Raw genomic sequence first — 27,151 nt, 5'->3', positions numbered from 1 at the left:
TACATGTGTTAGGAAGTCTGCAGTAGAGATGGAGTCCATATAACCTACATATAGTTTAACAGGATCAGCACTCAGATATGGGGGCCATAAAAAGTACCTAATCAGTTAGAAATCTGACCTATCCTATACACTAGTTGCTTTGGGATAACTCAGAATGCAGATAGCTGAATACACAACACACACTATGAATATCCAACAAACACTATGAAGAAAACGTTTGATTCTTTTCACCTTCATTCTGGGGGATGCTTATATGTTCTGCGACCTATTTTACTGCTATAACGTGTTGTCATAAATATAAAGGGAAGGGTAAACCCTTTGAAATCCCTCCTGGCCAGGGGAAAGCTCCTCTCACCTGTAAAGGGTTAAGAAGCTAAAGGTAACCTCGCTGGCACCTGACCAAAATGACCAATGAGGAGACAAGATACTTTCAAAAGCTGGGAGGAGGGAGAGAAACAAAGGGTCTGTGTCTGTCTATATGCTGGTCTTTGTCTGGGATAGACCAGGAATGGAGTCTTAGAACTTTTAGTAAGTAATCTAGCTAGATGTGTTAGATTATGATTTCTTTAAATGGCTGAGAAAAGAATTGTGCTGAATAGAATAACTATTTCTGTCTGTGTATCTTTTTTGTAACTTATGGTTTTGCCTAGAGGGGTTCTCTATGTTTTTGAATCTAATTACCCTGTAAGATATCTACCATCCTGATTTTACAGGGGGGATTTCTTCATTTCTATTTTTATTAAAAGTCTTCTTGTAAGAAACTGAATGCTTTTTCATTGTTCTCAGATCCAAGGGTTTGGGTCTGTGGTCACCTATGCAAATTGGTGAGGCTTTTTATCCAACATTTCCCAGGAAAGGGGGGGTGCAAGTGTTGGGAGGATTGTTCATTGTTCTTAAGATCCAAGGATCTGGGTCTGTAGTCACCTAGGCAAATGGGTGAGGCTTTTTACCAAACCTTGTCCAGGAAGTGGGGTGCAAGGTTTTGGGAAGTATTTTGGGGGGAAGGACGCGTCCAAACAGCTCTTCCCCAGTAACCAGTATTAGTTTGGTGGTGGTAGCGGCCAGTCCAAGGACAACGGGTGGAATATTTTGTACCTTGGGGAAGTTTTGACCTAAGCTGGTAAAGATAAGCTTAGGAGGTTTTTCATGCAGGTCCCCACATCTGTACCCTAGAGTTCAGAGTGGGGGAGGAACCTTGACAGTGTGCAACTTATTTTTCTTTTGAAAACATTTAAGTACATATGGGGAAAACGTGGGCAGCATCATTCTGCATGGCAGCAGTTGGCAGTCTGAAAGGCCAAGGACTGAATGGACATGGAGACTACACTCTGGTATATCCTAACCCCTCCAACATGTGGATGAGACACTGCTGGGACAATGAGGGGCAACTTGCATGCCATTACTCATACTGTACTTGTGGCTAAGCAAAGGACTTGGCTATCCAGAGCTGTCAATCTGGCACATGTTATAGACACTAACATCTGTAATAGAGGGTTGTCCATAGAACATCCTAAAAGAATTGCAGCCTTTGATTAAAGAATATTTACCTCCCTGCTTTACCTTTCTGCTGGTTGTAGCCTCCATGTGTAGTAATGTATGTTGACATCCAGATAAATGTGTAGACATGTAAACTGCACAGGAAAAGGAAAAAGAAACGTGTCTTACAAATTTACAACTTTCTTTTCGCAAATTTCAGTAGGGTGTGTTCTAAACATTTGTTGCATACACTGTGACAGGGTCGGGCTAGATGGCTATAGAAGAGTAATAGAAGGCAGATATATTAGCCCCAGGCTAAGTAGGTCCCTTTTCCCTGAGTAAGGTAACAGGGAAGGTTCCAGAACAATCAGGAACTGTCTGGAGACAATTAAGACAGGCTGATTAGAACACCTGCAGCCAATCAAGAATCTGCCAGAATCAATTAAGGCAGGCTAATCAGGGCACCCGGTTTTTAAAAAGGAGCTCACTTCAGTTTGTGGTGTGCGTGTGAGGAGCTGGGAGCAAGAGGCATGAGGAGCTGAGAGTGAGAACGCAGACTGTTGGAGGACTGAGGTGTACAAGCATTATCAGACACCAGGAGAAAGGTCCTACTGTGAGGATAAAGAAGGTGTTGGGAGGAGGCCATGGGGAAGTAGCCCAGGGAGTTGTAGCTGTCGCACAGCTGTTCCAGGAGGCACTCTACACAGCTGCATTCCACAGGGCCCTGGGCTGGAACCCGGAGTAGAGGGCGGGCCCGGGCTCCCCCCCCCCGAAAATCTTCCCAACTCCTGGTCAGACACAGGAGGAGTTGACCTGGACTGGGAATTCAGAAAAATGGCCAAGCTGAGGGCTGCCGTGAAGCTCCAAGGCGAGCAAATCCACCGATAAGCCCAAGACCCACCAAGGTAAAGCAGGAACTTTGTCACAACACCTGAAAGCCTGCCCTTTTGCTAGTTCATATGTCAACATGTTAAAAAAATTTCAAGGAGAATGCTAAAGTATGCTGGTCCAGAGAGACCACTGTGAGGTGTTCTTTGACCTAACAGTACCCTCTAATGTACTTGCTATGCCTGCTAGGAAAGAGAACTTCTCATCAGGAGTTTTCATTTATTCAAGAGCTTTGGATCCAAGGTTTTCAGGGACACAGAGTATTCCAGCCTCTACTGCCCAAATAAGCATTTTCAGTACTTACTACGTCAGTCATTACTGCAGCTATGGAACCCAGAGCAACCAGCATTGCCTTAGCATTTCTGAGGTCCTAAATGATGTGCTAGTTGCAGATCTTCTGGCCACAGACCTGTTCCCTTTCCAAGCTCCCAAACTCCCTCCATGCTATGACATTTGTATGCAGGGTAATACCGCCTCACTTGTGTTAGCTAGCTGCAGCCTTGCTTCTCCATACAGAGGAACTACAGTGCGTGAGGACTCTCTACGTCTGCAAGGGGACATGGGAGGTTTAGTCCTTTAACAGGTAAATTATGTATGAGATATTAACTTTAAGAGCATCCACATATTTTGATCTGGTGCATAGTAGACTATTTATTCTATTAAAGGGTCGTTTCCACAAATCTTTGAAGGGGAGAACATTGTGAAGGAAAAGAATTTTATACAGGAACCAATCCGCGTGACAACAGTACGAGTGCCCCTTGCCACTCGCTCACCATTCCCTCCTTTCAGCTATAATTGTGTCCACTTTTATTTCCCAAAATAAAACGTTAAAAATGTAAAGGAGCGGGAAAACGGTCAGCACCCGTTTTTGGAAGGCAGTCATTCAAATATCAGCCCAGTGATTCCAACTGCAGGACCAGAGCCAAGTGAAGGGAGAAGAGGTACACCATAAAATCAAAATTATGAAAGCCCCAGTTCGAGAAAGTACCCATGCATATGCTCAGACCATGAGTAATCCCATTGAAGTCAACATTCAGGCTTAAAGTTCAGGCTTAAAGTTCAGCACATGCTCACATACCTATCTGAATCAGGGCCAAATGAGTTGTGGGTTTAGCATATGTCTTGTTAGTTCAGTGAAAGTTATTGTGTTTAAATGGATTTTAAAATAGGAGCTATAATCATTGAGCTCAAAACCATATCCTACTCAACACAACTTGCCTTCCTCCTCTCTTCAGACCAGGGGCATCTTTGCCCCTGTCATTAACTTCCCCTCACCCCCACCCCATTCCTTCCTCCTGGCCTGGGACACAGTCTTGTGATACAGTTAAGAAAGAGGAAGAAAGCCAAGCAGGTGATTTAGCAGCAGTGTAATTCCTCCTCCAATGTGTCATGTGCATTGGAGTTGGATTAGAAGATGCCTAGGGCAGGGACCTTGTCTTTTATATTTGTGAAGCAACCCAGACAGTGACTGTGACTGGCGAGAGAAAAGAAAGAAAAGTGACAACCAACAAAAGTGATCCAAAAATAATTTGCCTTGGGAAGAGGGACTCACAGGGCAGCATTCAACACTTGCCCACTGGCCATGGCACAGAGAAGAATGACAGGGTGAAAATAAAGGCAACTGGCAAGTGCAAAGACAGCAGAACTGGCAGTCTGACAGTAACCCTGAACACAATCTACAGGGGGGCTCTCACAATCTCAGTTTTGAGAAGACAGTTTACAATCCCCAGCTGTAGGTTCTGTGAAGATTTTCTTCACAGGTGGTTGGGCAGAAGCATCCGGTGATACCAAAACCAGTTTAGGCCCCGATCCAGCAAAGCACTTACGCACATAGTTTACTGCCAGCACGTGAGCTGTCCCATTGAAGTCAATGGAACCGCTCATCTGCTTGAAAGCTTTGCTGAACCAGACCTTATTGCAAAAAAAGGGTTGGTGACAGTGCATAAACTGCAAGGAAAATTAGCTCTGTTTTCTGGGTTATAGTTTCCCGTTGCAGAGACTCAGTATCTGATCTGCAGTCCTAGTTCTGCAGCCTATTGCATTGATAGTTCAGGTGAAATGGGGCATACACACCCTGCCTGCATTGTATTATAAGAGAAGCCAAGGGCTGTACAAATCCAAGACACACATGTAGCACACTATAATCCATAGCCTATCATGTGTCATTACTTTCATCCTATTTTTGATCCCACCTACACCCTGCAATTCCAGCCTTTTCCTATGACTTAATGAAAAGGTAGCAGAAAGAGGCGTGCTCTCTCAGTAAGGAAATTATACAGTGTTGGTGCCCTCCCTCTCTGAATTTGGTGCTGTCTCAGGAAACTTTGGAGAAGTTTACATGGTGAAACAGAGGTAGAAGGATAAAGTGAGGAGAAAAAATGGAACTGCTCCAAAAGAGCATGTGCAGTGATCTTATCCAGATGTTTACAAAGTGAGGAAATATTTCAGAGCAACTCTTCCCTTCTGTTAGATCTGTGCTACCCCACTGAGTGTAAGAAAGGGCAACAATGAGGCAACATTTACCCCATGATTCAAACGCCAAAGGCCTAATTTTCAGAGGTGCTGAGCACTTGAATTTCCCATAGACTTTAGCTATTGGGACGCTAAGTATCTCTAAAAATACCCAAGCCCTAAAGCTCTCACAGCTTGTATTTGGGTGAACTGAATTTCTCCACTTTATCACGTTATAGTTCATTGTCCTTAGCAGTAGTGTGTGGGCACACGGTCATATTTTTACATGGATATGCTATGAACAGAGCATAGCAAACATATATATATATATATATATATATATATATATATATATGACAATATATATTATATGGGCTTATAATATATAGGCTTATATTTCTGTTTTTCCCCTTCAACACTAATATAGTATTACTTAAATCCCACTCTCCAGGGGGCAGTGTACACCACTCAAGGCAATGTGGCTGGAGCCCTGGATGGGGACAGTGGAGACATGAGTTCTAGTCCTGACTGAGCACATTGGACAAGTCAATGTGCCTCAGTTTCCCCATTTATAAGATGGATATGATAATATTGACTTTTTAAAAAGAACTTTGCGCTCTCTAGAAGAAAGATAGGTATTATTACATGACAAACACACAAAAATAACTACATTAAAAGAATAATAAGGTTGCAAAGTCAAGCACCAAGAAGTTAGGAAATGCCAGAATTAAGGTCACTTTACAATACAGTCTTTAATTACATGACATTTTTTTCCACAGGACCCAGCCTTCTTTACTGCACAGAATGATCATTGCTCCCTTAATGAGCTGTTATTCAATATTTTAGTTTCTCCTCATAATTCAGTGTGTAGCCCCATGCCTTGTTTACTGCATGACTTTCAAACCATGCTCTGAAAGCAGCATGCTTAGTTTCCTCCTGGGCTTTTCTGTGATTCTCATCACTATAGCATCTGAGTGCTTCACAACCACTAAGTGCTCACAGCACTCCTATGAGGTCAGGGGTGATATTAGCACCATTTTACACATGGGGAACTGAGGCACAGAGACCAAGGTGAAAAGTGTCCACTAATTTGGGGTGTCCAGTTTGAGACACCTATGACCTGATTTTTCAGATGGCTTCACATTACATAGCACTTTATATCTTCAATGCATAGTCTTCACTCTGCCCAACTCCCAGGCCCTGTCTCCTTGTTGCAGTCTCTTCCCTCAGCTCTAGAGGTCCAACTCGTGTCTCCACTGCATTCCAATGAGGCAGCTTCTTCATTGAGCTGCACAGGAGAGACAGACTCCATGGTCTCAGTTCAGGTACCCAGACCCAGCACAACCCACAGCTGCACTTGCAGGAAAAGTCCTGCTCTGTGCAGATGCAATCTTTAGACAAGTTAACTGTGAAGCTCGATTAGATTTCTACTGGGCATCTGCAAACTGCAATTTTTCGAAGACTTAGAATGCGGCTGAATTTGGGCAGATTTTCATGGAGATGGCAAAAGGCACATTGTTGGCACAAAGGTCACCTGCCTGCCAAATTTCAAGATGATGCTCTAAAGTATAGGGGTACTAGAACTATTCCAAACAAGGCCACCAGAATTTAAGATGGTCAAGACCATGTATTTCCCTCTCATTCTCAGAAACAACTGAACTGCTTTCTCTGAAGTTTTCCAAAAAGGTTTGGCTTGAGGCAGACACCCAGCATGGAAAATTTTAGTCCAAACAGTTCAAGTTTAGCAAAAAGTTATATGGAACTGAAAACAGGGTCTTAAAATGGGAAGTTTCAGACAACCTTAATAATGGGTGGTAGTACCAGCCTCACCTATTAATTAGTATTCAAAGTTTTTTAATTCCACAGCTGCTCCATGTGCAGGATTCCCTCTGACATCCATGCAAGTTGTACATAAATGGCGGTGCCAAAACTAGGCTTTTTAGCTACTACAAGAATAGCCTTTTCCCCTCATCTGTCTTCTTCATCCTTAGGGTGTCTAAAGAGTCAAAACTGTTTCCCCCTCCTTCCAGTCCTGTTTTTTAGAGACAGGCCTGAAATGGAAATATTTGCAGGAGGATTTAAACAGCCCCACAAGGTCTAACATGTGCCCATCACTCAAGTAGGAACCAGAATCTAAATTGAGATTTAGATTCAAAGTACCCTCCCCACACATCACTGGCTCTGGAGTTTTATTTCAGATCAGTGCACAATCACATGGACAACATTTGTCTCTCAAGCCACAACCCAGCAATGGAAAACATGCCCCAGAGACTTAGGGCTTGTGCCATCTGAGCATTAGGATGGAGTAGATTGCACCACCAGTAAACTAGCCTGCCAAAGATAATGTCTCAAGATCACCCGCTCAGGATGAAGGCAGGCACTTCACTTACTTCCTACATCATTCCCTAACAGCAGCGCTATGGTCTAGACCCAGAGAATGGGGCATATCCCTCCAGCTGTACTCTTAGCAAATCCACCCACTCCTGGGATTGGGCAGGGAGGGGGGATAAATAAAACAGTCTAAAGAAAATGAAAATAGTTGCCCGGCGCAAAGGGGCCATGCCTCTCCCTCACACAAAGGAGGAAAAGTGTTCCAGACTCCACAGGAAGCCTTCGCTTCCACAGGCCAGCCTGGGTGAAGGCCCAAGAATTCAGTCTAGGGAGCTCAACAAAAAAACAAACCAGCCCATCTTCTTTACTCAGAGGGCTCACACCAGCAGTACTATCAAGCAGTCCCTCAACGAGTAACCCAGGCCCTGATCTGGGAACCCTAGCTATGCAGAGTTCAGAGTACCAGCCTAACCAGCTGGAGTGCCCTCTGTTTTAAGGACCTGCTCCCAGACCTGACAAGCTTCACAGGTGCAACAGGTTGGGGTTGATTGTGACCACAGAGCTTTTTTAACTCCTTCATGACTGGGTGTAGGGGGTAATCTGCCCCACCACATGGTCCTTTTCCACAGAGTGGAAGAATGGTGGGGGACGGGGACGGGGCCATGGCCAGGCCTACTCCTCGAGGGAAAACAGGAGCAAGCACCTGCTCTGCTCTTTGAAGTGCAGGGACTGCTGTGAGCAGTCCCTTTGCAGTCACACAAGAGAAGGAAGCTTCTGGGTTGCCCATTTGCCATGCATCATCTCAGGCCTTGTATATGCTGCATTAATTAGGCACAAGGGGGTGAGTTAATAATGGAGTGAAACTGGAGTCTGAATTTCCTGTTTTTTATCACTCTAAATCAGACTGATAATATTTCCAAAATATAATCATTAGGGTTTATAATTTCCTGTTCTTGTAAATCTCAGGAAGAAAGAAAAGGAGAAAGCTCTCAAGGGAATTTTATGAGACATTCTCATAGCCTGTGCATTACTGACCCAATAAACCATAGTAACTTATCAGTTGTATCAATGAGAGTGGATCTAGTCAGAAAACAATACAGCATAGAACATTAGTAACCGGTAGCCTGCACACTTTGATGTTGCACTCAACCGCAGTTGGTGAATTTTATGAGACTCAAAAAAGTGCTTTTTATCACAAAACCTTTTTAACTCTGATAAAATGACCATCTTAATCAAAAGTAAATTTGGGATTAAAACCCCCAGTTATTCATGGACTGAGAGCATGTATGGCTTGAGGTAATTTTTAGAGTCAAGCTGTAAATCCCTAAAAGGTCAAGTTTCTGTACAATAGAAAAACTGGCAGACCTACACATAAATTTCTGTACACACACACACTCAGCCTGGTCTGGCCTCAGTATTCTGGAAAAAAGACCTAATGTGGCAATAAGGGGCACTAAAAAGCCCAGGATCTGGCTGGGAGAGAATTCCCCCTGTACAGGAAGTGTGAAAGACATCTGTAGGACTATTTTGGAAGCCCTGGTATAGAGGGCATGCAGGTACTGGGAGAGGTATGTCAGGGGCACAGCCACAGCATGTAGCATTGCTGAGATTCTGGCCAGCATTGTAGACCAAAAACAGCCTCCCATAGCTTAGGCAGTTCTCCTTGGCTGTATAAATTATAATTTGGTCTGCAGATCAACCCAGGATCAGAAGAGTGCAAAAGTGACAGAGCCACCTTATTCCCCACTGTCCCTGGGCTGTGAGTTCCAGGATACACCTCTGAGAATCTCACCCAGAGCATCATACTTTTAAAGAAGCTTTCTAAACTGTACCCACAAAATGTGCATGTATGAAATCGTTAATGACCCATTGTATGCCTGCTAGACAGAAGCATGTAAGGTTTTATATCCTTTCCAAAACTCTTAGGGGGATTTTTAATCCCTGTTATTGGATGTTATTGTTACCTATATACATGACCAACGATTTCTTCAATCCCACTAAGGTCTTGGCCTCAATAGTATCTTGTTGCAATGAGTTGAGCACTGGGTGAAAAAGTGTTCTCTTGTTATCCATTATAGATATGCTGCTGCTTTGAAATGGTTCACAAGTTTTGTTAGTGTAAGGACTATGTGATCTGTGGTTGAGGCTGTATCCTTATGCCATACAGGTGGGCCACTGGGGTTGCCTTTGCATAGATAAATAGTTCAGGATCCTCACAAAATGAAGAAAGGAGAGTAGCAAAATACAGACCCTGGACTTCAGAAAAGCAGACTTTGACTCCCTCAGGGAACTGATGGGCAGGATCTCCTGGGAGGCTAATCTGAGGGGGGAAAGAGTCCAGGAGAGCTGGCTGTATTTTAAAGAAGCCTTATTGAAGGCACAGAAACAAACCATCCCGATGTGCAGAAAGAATAGCAAATATGGCAGGCGGCCCACTTGGCTTAACAGTGAAATCTTTGGTGAGCTTAAACACAGAAAGGAATCCTACAAGAAGTGGAAACTTGGACAGATGACTAGGGAGAAGTATAAAAATATTGCTTGAGCATGCAGGAGTGTAATCAGGAAGTCAAAGCACAACTGGAGTTGCAGCTAGCAAGAGATGTGAAGGGTAACGAGAAGGGTTTCTACAGGTATGTTAGCAACAAAAAGGTGGTCAGGGAAAGTGTGGGACCCCTACTGAATGGGGGAGGCAAACTAGTGACAGATGATGTGGAAAATGTTGACGTACTCAATGCTTTTTTTGCTTTGGTCTTCACAGACAAGGTCAGCTCCCACACTGCTGTCCTCGGCAACACAGTATGGGGAGGAGGTGAGCAGCCCTCAATGGTGAAAGAACAGGTTACGGACTATTTAGAAAAGCTGGACATGCACAAGTCCATGGGTCCAGATCTAATGCATCCGAGGATGCTGAGGGAATTGGCTGATGTGATTGCAGAGCCATTGGCCATTATCTTTGAAAACTCGTTGTGATCGTGGGAGGTCCCAGACTATTGGAAAATGGAAAATATAGTGCCCCTCTTTAAAAAAGGGAAGGAGAACCTGGGGAACTACAGACCAGTCAGCCTCACCTCAGTCCCTGGAAAAATCCTAAAGGAAACCATTTTGAAGTACTTGGAGGAGAGGAGGAAGTAGGAGGAGAGGAAGGTGATCAGGAACAGTCAACATGGATTCACAAAGGGCAAGTCATGCCTGACCAACCTGGTTGCCTTCTATGATGAGATAACTGGCTCTGTGGATATGGGGAAAGCAGTGGATGTGGTATATCTTGACTTTAGCAAAGCTTTTGATAAGAGTCTCCCACAGTATTCTTGCCAGCAAGTTAAAAAAGTATGGATTGGATGAATGGACTATAAGGTGAACAGAAAGCTGGCTTGACTGTCGGGCTCAATGGGTAGTGATCAATAGCTCGATGTCTAGTTGGCAACTGGTATCAAGCGGAGTGCACAAGGGGTCAGTCCTGGGGCCGGTTTTGTTCAATATCTTTATTAATGATCTGAATGATGGGATAGATTTCACCTTCAGCAAGTTCACGGATGACACTAAGCTGTGGGGAGAGGTAGATATGCTGGAGGGTAGGGATAGAGTCCACAGTGACCTAGATAAATTGGAGGATTGGGCCAAAAGAAATCTGATTAGGTTCAACAAGGTCAAGTGCAGAGTCCTGCACTTAAGACAGAAGAATCCCATGTACTGCTACAGGCTGGGGACTGACTGGCTAAGCAGCAGTTCTGCAGAAAAGGACCTGGGGATTACAGTGGATGAGAAGCTGGATATGAATCAGCAGTGTGCCCTTGTTGCCAAGAAGGCTAATGGCATATGGGCTGCATTAGTAGGAGCATCCAGCATGAAGGATCACATACAGTGCATATGCTGTGGAAGAGGAATTGGAAATAAAACATACAACACACATTTTCATTGCTCGGAAAAATATTGGACTTTATCTGATCTTGAGAGGAAAAGTCATTTGTATGCATGTGCTGAATGTGGGGCTTTGTATCTTTGGACAGAGACTAATCTTATTGATAGTGATATACTGAACGGCCTGAAAACATCATAGCCAAAGATGCCTTCCTGAATATTGCATGAGTGCTGCTCAGCCATCAGCCTTTGTCAGTGGAAACCCTGAAAAGCAGGCCTGGCTACTGAGAAAGGGGCAGTTTAGTACCTTGGCAGAACTTCACTGGACACCACTTGCCTGCAGGTCTTTGTTTGCCCAAGGTCACCTCCTAAACTTCTAAAGGAGTTTGAGGCACAAGTGGACTTCTCGTCCATCCTCCCCGTGGAAGGAAAAGGCCTGGGTATAGACCGTCGAATCGTGGAAGTCAACGAATGGCTACGCAGGTGGTGTCAGTGAGAAGGCTTTGGATTCTTTGACTATAGGATGGTTTCCAAGAAGGAGGAGTGCTAGGCAGAGATGGGCTCCACCTAACGAAGAGCGGGAAGAGCATCTTCGCAAGCAGGCTGGCTAACCTAGTGAGGAGGGCTTTAAACTAGGTTCACCAGGGGAAGGAGACCAAAGCCCTGAGGTAAGTGGGATACTGGGAGGAAGCACGGGCAGGAGCATGTGAGAGGGCAGGGCTCCTGCCTCATACTGAGAAAGAGGGACGATCAGCGAGTTATCTCAAGTGCCTATACACAAATGCAAGAAGCCTGGGAAACAAGCAGGGAGAACTGGAAGTCCTGGCACAGTCAAGGAATTATGATGTGATTGGAATAACAGAGATTTGGTGGGATAACTCACATGACTGGAGTACTGTCATGGATACTGTCATGTTCAGGAAGGACAGGCAGGGCAGAAAAGGTGGGGGAGTTGTACTGTATATAAGGGAGCAGTATGACTGCTCAGAGCTCAAGTATGAAACTGCAGAAAAACCTGGGTGTCTCTGGATTAAGTTTAGGAGTGTAAGCAACAAAGGTGATGTCATGTTGGGAATCTGCTATAGACCACCAGACCAGGGGGATGAGGTGGACGAGGCTTTCTTTCGGCAACTCACAGAAGTTACTAGATCACAGGCCCTGGTTCTCATGGGAGACTTCAAATCACCCTGATATCTGCTGGGAGAGCAATATAGCAGTGCACGGACAATCCAGGAAGTTTTTGGAAAGGGTAGGGGACAATTTCCTGGTGCAAGGGCTGGAGGAACCAACTAGGGGCAGAGCTCTTCTTGACCTGCTGCTCACAAACCGGGAAGAATTAGTAGGGGAAGCTAAAGTGGATGGGAACCTAGAAGGCAGTGACCATGAGATGGTCGAGTTCAGGATCCTGACACAGGGAAGAAAGGAGAGCAGCAGAATACGGACCCTGGACTTCAGAAAAGCAGACTGACTCCCTCCGGGAACTGATGGACAGGATCCCCTAGGAGAACAGCATGAGGGGGAAAGGAGTCCAGGAGAGCTGGCTGTATTTTAAAGAATCCTTATTGAGGTTACAGGGACAAACCATCCCAACGTGTAGAAAGAATAGTAAATATGGCAGATGACCAGCTTGGCTTAACAGTGAAATCCTTGCTGATCTTGAACACAAAAAAGAAGCTTACAAGAAGTGGAAGGTTGGACAAATGACCAGGGAAGAGTATAAAAATATTGCTCGGGGACGTAGGAGTGAAATCAGGAAGGCCAAATCACACCTGGAGTTGCAGCTAGCAAGAGATATTAAAAGTAACAAGAAGGGTTTCTTCAGGTATGTTAGCAACAAGAAGAAAGTCAAGGAAAGTGTGGGCCCCTTACTGAATGAGGGAGGCAACCTAGTGACAGAGGATGTGGAAAAAGCTAATGTACTCAATGTTTTTTTGCCTCTGTCTTCATGAACAAGGTCAGCTCCCAGATTACTGCACTGGGCAGCACAGCATGGGGAGGAGGTGACCAGCCCTCTGTGGAGAAAGAAGTGGTTCGGGACTATTTAGAAAAGCTGGACGAGCACAAGTCCATGGGGCCGGATGCGTTGCATCCGAGAGTGCTAAAGGAGTTGGCGGATGTGATTGCAGAGCCATTGGCCATTATCTTTGAAAACTCATAGCGACCGGGGGAAGTCCCGGACGACTGGAAAAAGGCTAATGTAGTGCCCATCTTTAAAAAAGGGAAGGAGGAGGATCCGGGGAACTACAGGCCAGTCAGCCTCACCTCAGTCACTGGAAAAATCATGGAGCAGGTCCTCAAGGAATCAATTCTGAAGCACTTAGAGGAGAGGAAAGTGATCAAGAACAGTCAGCATGGATTCACCAAGGGCAAGTCATGCCTGACTAATCTAATTGCCTTCTATGACGAGATAACTGGCTCTGTGGATGAAGGGAAAGCGGTGGACGTGTTGTTCCTTGACTTTAGCAAAGCTTTTGACACGGTCTCCCACAGTATTCTTGCCAGCAAGTTAAAGAAGTATGGGCTGGATGAATGGACTATAAGGTGGATAGAAAGCTGGCTAGATTGTCGGGCTCAACGGGTAGTGATCAATGGCTCCATGTCTAGTTGGCAGCCGGTATCAAGTGGAGTGCTCCAAGGGTCAGTCCTCGGGCCGGTTTTGTTCAATATCTTCATAAATGATCTGGAGGATGGTGTGGATTGCACCCTCAGCAAGTTAGCAGATAACACTCAACTGGGAGGAGAGGTAGAGACGCTGGAGGGTAGGGATGGGATACAGAGGGACCTAGACAAATTAGAGGATTGGGCCAAAAGAAATCTGATGAGGTTCAACAAGGACAAGTGCAGAGTCCTGCACTTAGGATGGAAGAATCCCATGCGCCGCTACAGACTAGGGACAGCATGGCTCGGCAGCAGTTCTGCAGAAAAGGACTTAGGGGTTACAGTGGACGAGAAGCTGGATATGAGTCAACAGTGTGCCCTTGTTGCCAAGAAGGCCAATAGCATTTTGGGATGTATATGTAGGGGCATTGCCAGCAGATCGAGAGACGTGATCATTCCCCTCTATTCGACATCGGTGAGGCCTCATCTGGAGTACTGTGTCCAGTTTTGGGCCCCACACTACAAGAAGGATGTGGAAAAATTGGAAAGAGTCCAGCAGAGGGCAACAAAAATGATTAGGGGACTGGAACACATGAGTTATGAGGAGAGGCTGAGGGAACTGGGATTGTTTAGTCTGCAGAAGAGAAGAATGAGGGGGGATTTGATAGCTGCTTTCAACTACCTGAAAGGGGGTTTCAAAGAGGATGGCTCTAGACTGTTCTCAGTGGTAGCTGATGACAGAACAAGGAGTAATGGTCTCAAGTTGCAGTGGGGGAGGTTTAGGTTGGATATTAGGAAAAACTTTTTCACTAGGAGGGTGGTGAAACACTGGAATGCGTTACCTAGGGAGGTGGTGGAATCTCCTTTCTTAGATATTTTAAGGTCAGGCTCGACAAAGCCTGGGATGATTTAGTTGAGGATTGGTCCTGCTTTGAGCAGGGGGTTGGACTAGATGACCTCCTGAGGTCCCTTCCAACCCTGATCTTCTATGATTCTATGAAATAGAAATCATAGAAGATCAGGGTTGGAAGGGACCTCAGGAGGTCATCTCTTCCAATCTCCTGCTCAAAGCAGGACCAACCCCAACTAAATCATCCCAGCCAGGGCTTTATTAAGCCGGGCCTTAAAAACCTCTAAGGATGAAGATTTCTCCCTAGGTAACCCATTCCAGTGCTTCACCACCCTCTTAGAAGAAATAGTGTTTCCTAATATCCAACCTAGACCTCCCCCACTGCAACTTGAGACCATTGCTCCTTGTTCTGTCATCTGTTATCTCGGAGAACAGCAGAGCTCCATCCCCTTTGGAACCTTCTTCAGGTAGTTGAGGGCTGCTATCAAATCCCCCCTCACTCTTCTCTTCTGCAGATTAAACAATCCCAGTTCCCTCAGCCTCTCCTTGTAAATCATGTGCCCCAGCATTTTTGTTGTCCTCCGCTGGATTCTCTCCAATTTCATTCCATAAAGTATTTAAATATATAATTCAAAACAACAAATTCTACATCTTATATTTAGTCTCACAATTTGTTTAATACTGGTGCCGAAACTGGGGAAAAAAAAAACGTTCACTATATCAAGCAATGCCACAACTTACATATAGTGGGTTCTAATGTGTTATCAATGGGATAAAAAGTAGTGTCGTAAACCTCAACCATCCCTTCCTAGGGGGCCCATTGACTGTCCTGCCCTGGGGCCCGGGATTGCTGTCAGCAGGCCTGAGTACTGGTTAGCAATGAGTTGTTCTTCCACTATGAACAGGAAAACACTGGGTATTCATTAAGTCCCCTGCATTCTTGTACTACAAGCAATGATGAACATATTTTCAGAAAAAAAAAAATCCAGTCCAGCTTCTCATCCACAGCAACACACGCAAGAGCCGTCACAGAAAGCCAAGAGCACACTATAGTACCTGCTGTCACAAACTGATTGCACTTATGCTTTTGTTACTACTTCTGCTAGTGCTACTGAACTGATAGTCTCTGCCCACTTTTCTCCTTTTCACCAGGATCATTTGAATAGCTACGCTGCTCCCATTACTAGCCTAAAAGTGGAACTCTGCTTTGCTATAGGTGATAGGAATTGACATTCCCCCATCTCAGGAGTCAGCCTGACAGTAGAGTGCCTCTTGGCTACTGGCATTCTTTTCCCTTATTAGTTTCATACACTTTCTACTGCAAAACTGGAGCGGATGTCAAATTTGTCATCAGCTTTCTGAATACAACACTGAACCTGTATGGAAGGGCCCTTGCTCATCGTGAGCACCAGTTTTTCAGTGGGTTTAACCCTCTATTCAAAAATAGTCTGAAATATGCTCACTGCCATTTCTACAATGACTATCGTTGTATGGGAAGATAGGTATCTTAATGCCCATTTGTCAGCTGTAAATACGTTTATAAAACTAGGCTGGCAACTGAACACATTTTTGCATTTGTGCATGTATAAGGATCCCTGCCTACCATAAACTGGGCTTGATAAATTAGGGCTTGATGCAATGCCCATTAAAAATCAATACAGAGACTCTCATTGACTTCAATGGGCAATGAATCAGGCCTTTGGTGACCATCTATACTATAGCAATTCAGCAGCAGGCTGACTGAAAATTCCATCTAGTCACTTAGCCCTGTTAAACCACTTGCACTGTAGCACTGAGAACCATTTCTTGTGCTCTTTACCCTCCCCCACACCCCACAACTCTCTCAGCAGTAGCAAGTTATCTGTCATGCCTCTGACATAACACTATCCCCCCATGCTGTGGAGAGCCTGAGATGAAACCAGGTGGCACTTTCCACAGGAAGTGGAAATGTCTAAGCAACACTGTCACAGCCAGCAAGTCTAATTATTTAAAGCATGTGGCTGAGGTTCCAAGCTTTTTCTCCCTGCTTTCCCAGCACTCCTTCTTAAAGAAATTATACTATTCCTGCAGATGCTGGTGGGCGACAGCTTGGGAAGCAAATGTTTTGCCATATGGGATGCTGGGCAAGGTGCCACCCTCGCCTAGATATGCTTGGCATTTGGACTTGAAGTCAGGGCGGACAATGAAAGCATGCCACCCTGCCAGAAGTGTTTAAGAGTTGTCCATTTTAGGTTTCCCCAAGTGGCATGAGAAGGTCAGATGTTCATTCGCCATGCCCTTGGTTTAGGAACAGCAGCATTAAATGTGAGCTGCAAAGCATTTTCCAAAACAGATTCCCGTAAATGAGAAGGGGTGAGAGGCCACAGAGTGAAAACTGAAATTATAAAAGAGCTAGGGCTCACTGAATACTTCAGACTAGAGCTGGTTGGGAAATATCCCAAATTTTGAAGTTGTTTCCATCCTTAGGGTTCCGTATAGACCCATTTTTCTGGGTTTTGTGAAATTTTCTGCAATATTGGTTAGCATTTTTTTCTTAAAATGGTTAAAAATGTTCAGTATGAAAGGGGGGTTGTTAAATGAAACATTTCTATAAAAATTGATAAACATATTGGTAAATAAATATCATGGAAAATTTCATTAAAAATGGAAAAATGTCAATAATGTTGACAATCTGAGCAAAAATTTTTGAAAGAGGGCCATTTTCCAATGAGATAACATTTAGTGTTGAAAAATGCCAACCCGCTCTACTCTAGACACAGTGAACAGCAATATTGATTCACAGCCTGAACGGCTGTTCCAACCAGCCATGCTTGTGCATCTTTTTACTCTCTGTTCACCAGCATCCTCTCAAATGCTGGGACATGCCCATATGGCTACCTGATTCTTCCCACCAACAGGAGTATTTATGCATTTTTCATTGTCGCGTGTTTAAAGGTTTCAGTCATCCAGTCAGGAAACGGAAGCAATACCATGTGGTTTTTTAGGATCCCACAAATAACCGTTGTCAAAGTGAACAGTGTTTGAACATCCTGTAGGCTAAAATGTGTTTGCACAAACTATTTAGAAAATCCATTTGAATGCAGAAGAAATCATAATTTGTCAACATAAAAGAGGGTTAAATCCATCAGAGTAGTGATGTTCATTAAATTACCTGCTCAGTTCTAAAATGAACTTTTCTTTTAAAATAACCCCCCCAAAATGGTTCCGTCGCAATGATTTTGATGGCTTTGCTGCATGTGATGCCCCAAAAGTAAATCATTCATTAGTGTCAGGGGCTAAGGGGAATCCCTATTTTAATTAAATGGCGTCACTTTGTAATGTTTATTTTATATTTTCTTGGAGAGAAGCATATTTTATACCACTTTCCAGAACTGTGTTGCAGGAAGGATCTGACATCCAGGAGTCCTGACATCCAGGAGTCCTGACAAGAAACTAAAACTTAACTAGCCCCAGTCACATGACCTGGGTCAGAGTTGCAAAGATTGACACCCCACTTACATCACACTGATTTCTTTGGTTACTGTACCATGTGTCATGTACAAAAAAACCAATCTATAATTTAGCCTAGTTTAGCTGTCGTTGAAGTTCGTGACAATTTAGCAAACGCAGGGACACAACCTTGGCAGACCTTCTTGGGGCACCTAGTGGCATACGTGCTGGAACTAGGGGTGCGGCTGCACCCCCTGGCTTTAAGTAGTGATAACAACCCAAATACATGGCTTCCGCATTCAGCAATCCCACTATTAAAACTGTTCCAGCACCACTGCCTAGTTGGGTCTTCATTAGCAAATTTCAAACTTGCTAATAACACCAACAGCACCACTGGGCATGAATTGTATTAAATAAAATCCCAATTATGTTTAATAGGCCTATTCCATTTGAGACAATTAAAGTACCTGTAACTGACCTCCAGGCTCCTTGTAAATAAACTAGCACTGCTCTTTCCTGACAAGACTCACAAGGATCCTGGAAAAAAAACACCTATAAAAAATATAAACACTATATGACCATTATAAACAAATGCAACACTACTGATAGCCAAAAACACAGTAGTAATTTCAAATAAGGGTACCTGAAAGTGGGAGCTCATTTTAAAAGCCGTTTGATTTGTTTTCAGAACACGTTTTGAGGTTGTTTTTCTACATCATGTTACAGTGTTTAATTGTAAAGTGTTTTTATAACTGTGTAGCATGAATAAAGAAAGAGAAAGCTGTTGTAAGGGACACTGTAAACAAATGGTAGACAGTTGTGTGCACCATAAAACTTCCCCTCCACTGTCCCGTGTTTGATGGCAATCCCAAGAGATCAGTGGCAGCATCTGGTTCCTTGGCAGACTGCACAGTCAGCCATCCAGCCAGGCACTTGTGTTCAAGACTTTGAAGCTCTCAGAGATGGTCAGCTACTGACAGGCACACAGGAAAACTGAGTTGTCTGGCCTCCTGGCTACGAGAGTCTCCTCTCTTTTTAAAGAATGTTTCTGACTCCTGGTATATATTCTCTTTCTATATCTACAGTGCACTAGCCTGCCACCCAATAACTGGCTGAGTGGACCCTTCTACTATGCACTAAAAATCCCACCGTGCACTTTGATGTACTCCAGTGTAGGTAGCTCCAGGATCCAACAGTCAGTTAATGTGTAGCAAGTTAGTGGGCTGTAGATTTTATGCACACTAAGTATCTGTGTATTCAAGCTCTAAGAATCTCTCTCTTTCAAAGGTTTATTTTTAATACAGGAAGGATGGGAAAGATTTTTGGAATTGCCAGCAAACTGAAAAATTCATTATCGCCAAGCTTTACTCCGACTGCCTCTTTGCCTGCCTCCTCCTACTCCCAGACTTCTCTTCCCCAGAATGTTTCAAACCATGCCCAAAGTCCCAATGTCATTCTCCAAGGGGTAGTATGGAGAATGATGACTTAGGGTGGATTTTCAAAAGCACCTAAAGGACTTAGGACCACAAATCACATGGACTTTTAATTGGGGGGGGGGGGGAGTACGCCTAAATCACTTTGATATTTTTGAAAATTTCCCCCTTAGTAATCAGTGACATCCCCAAAGCTCTTTCCCCAAGACCCCTGGACTCTTTTAAAATAGGGATTAATTATTTGGGTCCGAGCTGAAAGTGGCATGGACCATAGGTGGAAGGGTGTCTCCTGAAGGGAAAAAAAATGGAAGCGTGATCACAGATTGCATGGCGAGGGGTGATGAGGGAATGATAGCACAAGAGAGCTACTTTACTGTTGTGATGAATATTGTCTAACCTTACATATGTAAGAAGGCAGAGAGAGAGTTCACTGCTTCTAATGCCTACACAGGAGCGGCATACCTCAGTCTTGTACAACTCTTTTAGCTTGCAAAATACCAACTGCTACTCTGAAGGATTGGAGATTATTCATCAAGACAACCATTATCTATCCAGATATAAAGGAGACTGAATGCAATGGGAGTAGGTGCCATAGTGAAGACCCGAATGTAGGATCACACTACCACTGAGTGGCTCATTACTTTTTAATTCTTAAGACTTTTTTCCCTTTGCTTCAAGTAAAATTTTATTTTGAAGTATACTTGTGTCTCCTTGCAGGCGATCTGGAAGGCTCTTTGCCAGCCAAGAACCAATCGTAGGGTTCTGTGTTTTCTCTGCAGCGCTTATATGACCTCATTGAATCCATAAAGAAGAGGAGTGAGTTTTGTTTTTTACATTCCTTACAATGCTTTGGTAGCTAGTGGTGGTGTCAGCTGCAGCAAGAAGTGCTGAATCAGGTAGGAGCTGAGTTCACATAGAATCCCAGCCAGCCAGGTAAACAAACTTTCAATTAACCTGGATTACACAGAAGCTGCAATCAGCACATCCACCTTTCAGCAATGAGCCACAGTCCCTTCAAGGGGATTCATATTCCCACAGCCGTCTCACCTTAAACTCCTCCTATGAGTCTATAAAACTATGTGAGACACAAAGTGATGACTACGCTGCAGCTGCAGGAAAAGATGGCCATCAGGGAACAGCTGTGAGCCAAGAAGAAATACCTGAGCTAACAGTACATGAAACACAGAAAGTGTCAAGTCAAGTGACCTGCTTTGTTAAGTCAAACTTTCAGTGCAGATGAGAAGAGACGGCCTATTTAAATCCTCGGATGGTGCGCGAACCCTAGCAAAAGGCTCAGCTACGCCTGGGGAAATTCTGCACAACTGCGGCACAGCAGAAAAACACCCCTGCGGATTCCCCTTGCTTCCTTGCAGAAAATGGTTTCTGTGGGGAAATAAAGAGAAGCTGCACCAGTGCTCACTCACACCTCCTCAGCAGCTCAGATGCCTGAGGATGCCCAGGGACATTAGTCCCAGCTGTAGGGGGGGGAAGAGGAGGATGGAGACAGAGTTTCCCCTCCCCCTTCCCTGCATGGAGCAGCCAGGGCTGGGTCAGGTCAAGCCCCAGAAACTTTCCCTGGCTACAGGAAGCTCTTCACCATGGGGGAGGAGGGTCTGGCTGCAGGGGGGCGAGAGTGAGGCTCAGCCAGAGGGGGTTGGGCGCATGGGGGTTGGGCAGACAGGGGGAGCAGCTCCCTGTACAGGGACCCCTCTCCCCACATGCACACCTGGAACACCCCCACTGAACCCCCTCTGCATCAAGAGCCCCCTGCACCCAGAACCCCCTCCCCCACAAGTTCCCCAAACCTCCACCCCGCCAAGCCTCATCCCCTGCATCAGGAGCCCCCCACACCTGGACCCCCACCCCACTGAGTCCCAGCTAGCTGCACCCTGACACACACACCCCCTCGCACCCCACCAAGCCCCACTCACCACATAAACCAGGAAGCCATTTCTGGGAGTTGTCTGAGCACCACAGACCTCTGGTGTGCTTCTGCCTTAGACCCTGCCGCACCACTCCTCACTGTGACTCACCTGGATCCCAGACTCTTGGCCTCAGTCCAGATCCTGACCGAAATCTTGGTTTAACGTCTTCATCTTAGGACCATTGCTGACCCTAGTGCAAGATCCCTGCCTGACCTGACCCTAATTCTTGCCTCATGCTCTCAATTTGGCAATGGACTCTGATAGTGGTTTTGACCTGGCCTGGCCCTGGACTGATGTTCAACTCTTTGGCCCTGTTATGAGCAGCTCACCCCAATCCCACGGGCCACCCACAACCTGGCCCTGACAGAGGGACACCAAGCACAGACTCTCAAACAGTCCCACTGCTCCAAGAGAGAGTCCAAGCAAGGAATCAGTGGACTCCAGCCAGAGGAACTTTGCCTGGATGTGCGTAGGGAGAAGGAGCTGGAAAAAGGCCCCACATGAAAGATGGCAGTTGATTTGAATTCTGTGAGGGGGGACCTACACTCAGATGGGACAAAAGGCCCACTCCCTCAATTGAGGGAGGGACCACAGATTCCAGAAATTAACTGGTTATGTGCGACAAAAAAAAAAAAAAAAAACAGGAACAAGAGAGCAGGTCAATGGTTTAAAATGAGGGCACTGGATAGGGACTCTGAGCAGAGAACCCTGGATAGTGTTCACAGCTCCGTTTTGAAGTCCAAGAGGTCAGTGTCCATCACCCAGAGAAACTTTGTTTGAATATCTGCACACAAGAGAGACCAGAAAAAGGCCCATATGAGAGGTGACAGCCTTTATGAATTTCAGGAGGATCCCACCAAACTAAAGGCCTTCCCCCACAGGTGAGGGTAGGGCACCAAGATTGGAAAACAAATGATTACTTGAGACAAAAAGATAAAACAAGAATGGAGTGCAGGTCCAAGGTTCCAAACCAGGGAAACAAATGGGGACATGGAGCAGAGAACAGTGGCCAGAGTCTGCTGCTCTGCAAAGGAGTCCAAGGAGCCAGCAGACACCACCCAGAGGGCTTCTGATTGGATATCTGTACAAATGAGGCATCAGAAAAAGACCCCATATAAGAGGTATCAGAGTGGAGACTGAGGGTTTTCAATTTAGCCAAAACCAGGTATAGTGCATACATCAGCAGCACTATAGGCTCCCTTAATGTGCTTCAAGTACAAACCACTTTTATAGAAAAAAGGCTAATTCACAACTTTGTGCCTCTGTCTTTGTCATCTCTGCAGAGGTGGCCAACAGGAATGACTGTTTGGTGGATTTTGTGGAGCTGATCGCACTAATAAATTGCACAACAAAATGCTATCATCTTTTGGTCGCTTACTGATCTAGTCCAGCTTTGACCCTACAATCGCTTAGTTGTAGAACCCTCCATATCTCATTACTGATATTGCAGAAGTTGCTTTTGGTCTAGATGCTCTCTTTTTTCAGAGGCTTGTCCCCAAGTCAGAGTTCCTCTTTAAGTCCCCAATCCAGCATGCATTTAAGCATAGACTTAAGTTTAACCATGTGCTTTGCTAGATTGGGGCTGCTGTATTAATTCAGATGGAATATATTGGCCCAAAGCATTAAAGGTGTTAACATGAGCCTGAAACTGTCCAACACTAAATACTTTTAAACATGAATCAGGGTTTGATGTACAGAGACCTCAGCCTGCTTAATACCATGGCAAACACACCACTAAAACTGCTTTTTTAACCTTTTAGTAAAGATCCGGTAAAAGGCGGCAAAACACGTAAGCATTTGAAATGTAGACAATTCAGAAAGGCTTTCATTTACCAACATCCTTTTAGCTGTAGAGGATCTCCAGAAGGAAACCTCCACCCCCTTGTTTGACAGTCTCTTAGGCTTTGTCTACACTGCCAACTGAATGACAAAACTTTTGTCGTTCACAGGTGCTTAAAAAAAGCCACACACATACACACACCCCGTCAACACAAACCCCGCTCATAGGGGGTGGAAGTATGTTGTCGGCAAAACTGCTGATAAACAAACAGCTGACTTTTAGTGACATGGCCGTGTCGTTCAAAGCTGCGTAGTGTAGACAAAGCCTTAGATATTAATAACTGTTCTTTGGGACAAAAAGATAAGTTAATTGAGATGGGCCAGAGCTGTTGTTATTGCTGGTGTTGGTAAAGTCCAATGCTGTCTCCAAGCAGACCAAAACACGAGAAACCACACAAGAGGAGAAAGGAAAGAACCACAAAGACAGGAAATGCAGCTTCTGCTTCTGATGTTGACTCTCACTTATAACCTCACTGCTGGGGGGGAAGGCACATAATTGTATTAGTCATTCTGAGACCTGGCAACCTTGTACCAGCATCAGGCTGTTCAGGGCATTGCTTTGAGCAGTCTCTGGAGTCCCAGGCTCATGGCAGTGTTGCAAAATATACAGTCTTGGCCAGCTAAGTCAGACTAAATTAAATAAGGCAAAAGGAGAGGGATAGGAAAGAAAGGAAATAAAATGGGGAAGGGGGGAGACACAGCCTCACATCCCAGATGGCATTCAGGATTTATCTGGAGTCAGTGGAGGCAGTGATGTCATCTGTCTCCCTCTCTCTGGCCTTATCTGGTCAGGACATCTCTAAGGATTAGGATGAAAAAGGTCCAGGGTCCCAGGAGACAGTGGGGGCGGTGGCCATGATGTTGAAGCTCGCTTTTCCCCCTTCTCTTTCATCTTTCACTCAACCAGAATTTGCATCCGTCCATCCAAAGTCTCTTTTCAAGGACCCCAAAAGAGAGTGATGGGTTGAATATCCAATCCACTCATTATTTTGTCCATCACTTAGGCCTAATTTCTGACACACCAATTTTGATCCATTGATTTCCAGTTCCACACTCCTCTTGTTTACCAAGCATGATCTTAACACCATTCTTAAGTTATATCAGTGGACCTTCTTGTTTGCACTAATTCCGTCTTTTTGACTTCCTGTTGCACCTTTTCCCATCAACATATGTTGTTATAGGTTATGGTGACACTTTATGGACTTCCACTCACATTTCACTGAGTAGGGTAAATATGTCAGGCCAATTATCAAAATAAGGCCTTAATTGTAATAACCACCACATAAAATAGGTTGCACAACTTTAGCCAGTCTTTTATAGAGAAAGGAGCCACAAACCTCACTCAAGTTCCCTTCTCAATTAGCTGATCTGTCTTGATTCTAAGATGACTGGGAATCACACTAGTGAAATTATTGAAATGATAGAAATTAAAGATATCCTGTATCATTTTACATTGTTTTTGTTTTTCAAAACTATACTCCAGTGTTCCATTAGAACAGATGAAAACCAAATAAAGGGTTTTACATGATGGATATTTGTTAAAACATTGATAATAAATTTTTTGATCTATTCTAATTTTCAAATAGGCATATGTTCATATGTTTCCCAGTATGATGTCCCAATTTATTTCTGTAAGCACAGAAAGAGGTTGTAATAACCCAAATGTATTACAGAACAATGGCTTGTATCCAGACCTAAACTATTACTAACTCAATTGCCACAGGCAAAGAGGTCATAAAATCCATTATCCAGTTTGATCATATCACATTTTACCTCCCCTCCCTTTTTCCAAACCACTATACCCCCATCACACGCACATACTCATTTTATTAAATTATTACAAAATAATGTAAATATTTTCCTGTTTTTCATATGTGACCAGTATTTGTGACTATATAACTCCATCATATTAAATATCATTGGAACATAAGACCAGATGTCTTCATGTTTACAACACATTCTTTTGGCATAACTTGTCAAAGCCACAATGCAGACTTGGAAAATCTGAATAGATGTCGTGCTTGCTGTTTTCATTTGAATATATGAATTGTCTCAAGTGCCTTTGTTATAAACTGTATGGCTCAAGATTGTTTTTTTTAAGTCAAGATCCTACGTATCCTAGCAGATCAAAGTATCCTAACAGCAAACACTAAATAGCTGGGATATTCACTTAGGTCCAAGTTCAGCAAAGTATTTAAACATGTGCTCAACGCCATTTGTATTCAGCAAAGCATGAGAGCATGTGCTTATGTCCCATTGAAGTCAACGGGATTTAAGCATGGGCTTAAAATTGTGTGATTAAGTGCTTTCCTGAACAGGGGCTTAGAACCTTGATGTAAATAATATAACTGACTTGCCACTTTAAGAAACGAGTGAAAGTTTCATCTTTGTAAAAGTACAATGCCACCATCCTTGAACCCAAAGAACAATGCTGTTAGAAGTGGTTCCAGCTTTGAAGGTCACTAAAACAGCACAGCTCTAGGGGACAATAACTGAATGGAATCATATAGCTCTTCATGCATGACAAGTCACATTGCCGTTCTGTACTGGTGACCGAGGGGCCAGTCCAATGCCCACTGAAGTCACTGAGAGTCTTTCCATTGACTTCAATAGGCTTTGGATCAGGTTCAAAGTTAGTAACTCTGCTTGTCATGGACAAAACTGGCAGCTCAAGGAAACACAAATACAGACTGGCAACCTCACTATGTTCTCATGACAAGCTGGGTGGTTTTCCCAGGGGATTTTTTGAAGTCACTTGGCAAAAAGAAAGAGCAAGTCTAATAAATCTTTGTCAAGTACGTACAAAAAATCGTTACTTGGTGATCACAATATCTCTGTGTCTCAGTTTCTCCATTTTCAAAATGGGATATATACCGGAGGACAGGGTGTGGCAGGGTGTTTGTAAGGCACTTTGAGCTGATTGAGTAGAAGTGACTATGCAAAGATATTATTATTATACTGCAATGAAGTTAAAAAGAAATTACAGAAGAAAGTGTTTCAGCATCAGTAGCAAACTACTTGACAAATCATCATTAGGCATTACCTGATGATAATCACAGTACTGGTTATAGAGTAGCAGCCGTGTTAGTCTGTACCCACAAAAAGAAAAGGAGGACTTGTGGCACCTTAGAGACTAACCAATTTATTTGAGCATACGCTTTCATGAGCTACAGCTCACTTCATCCGATGCTGCCATAAGGTGCCACAAGTCCTCCTTTTCTTTTTGCAGTACTGGTTATGCCTCTGAAACCCCTCCAGGAGCACGGATGTATAAATGCCCTTATCGCTTGTGTAGTGTAGCCTCAACTTTATGAAAATATGGTCCTTAAACTATTCCCCGTCTTTTATTACAAAACCACATTGAGTTTAAAATTCTACATTTGTCACTTTGAGGTTGAAAGATTTTCTTTAAGGCTTTGGTTAATGCAGGGGCTTAGGAAAACTGACACCTACTCATTGGAGTGTAAATGTCTCTAACAGTTGCCTTCAACAACATTAGTGAAAAAGGTGTCTATGCCCTGGGGTAAATAATAAACATTTGTAAAGTTCAATGAAATTGGGAAGTATCTTACGCCTGAATTTTGAAATACACTAATGATGACCATAATAGAGGATTAACAATTGTACTTAAAGCAGGTAGTTAGCTAGCTAGCTTGAACTCTGGAATAGCGCTGGCGAAATAAGGGATATTTGGCTCACTGGTAATTAAAATAATTGTTTTGGACTGAATTTCTTTCAAATTTTTGGTGAACCAAAAAAAATCATTAGTGGTCGTACCAAACATTGTGTGTGACCCAGAACGAAATGTTTCATTTTGATGCCATCCATTTTTAAAGGTTTTGATTTTTAAAAAATAAAATTAAAAGCAATTTCTAATCAAAAAGTCATTGCCTGCTCAAACATCGAAGCAAACAGGATTTTTGGGGAATTTTTCTGAGCTTTGTTTTTGGATGAAGCAATTTAGCAAAAATCGACATGAATTCATGAAATGGTTCAGTGTTGCCAAATCTGCATTTTTCTCCAGAAAAAAGTTTCTTGGAAACTATTTCACCTTGCTCTCCTCTAATGCCTTA

The 27,151-nt window shown here is 43.9% G+C and overlaps 1 protein-coding gene across 1 annotated transcript in view; it reads right to left on the bottom strand.

Annotated features, from left to right (window-relative positions):
* The window catches only part of LOC311520606 (E3 ubiquitin-protein ligase Topors-like), a gene marked incomplete at its 3' end in the record, with an annotated part of 131,783 nt that overhangs the window by 77,491 nt on the left and 27,141 nt on the right, over nucleotides 1-27,151 (bottom strand). The window contains exon 2 of the mRNA XM_084628157.1: nucleotides 1,561-1,631. Within this exon, the coding sequence (XP_084484283.1) occupies nucleotides 1,561-1,631 (71 nt within the window). The remainder of the gene's footprint in view (nucleotides 1-1,560; nucleotides 1,632-27,151) is intronic.

This window comes from Lepidochelys olivacea (assembly GCF_965140295.1).
Source record: "Lepidochelys olivacea isolate rLepOli2 genome assembly, chromosome: 5".
NCBI classification, from domain to species: domain Eukaryota; kingdom Metazoa; phylum Chordata; order Testudines; family Cheloniidae; genus Lepidochelys; species Lepidochelys olivacea.
The sequence above is the reverse complement of the archived record's forward strand: the minus strand, read 5'-3'. Positions and strand labels throughout refer to the sequence as shown.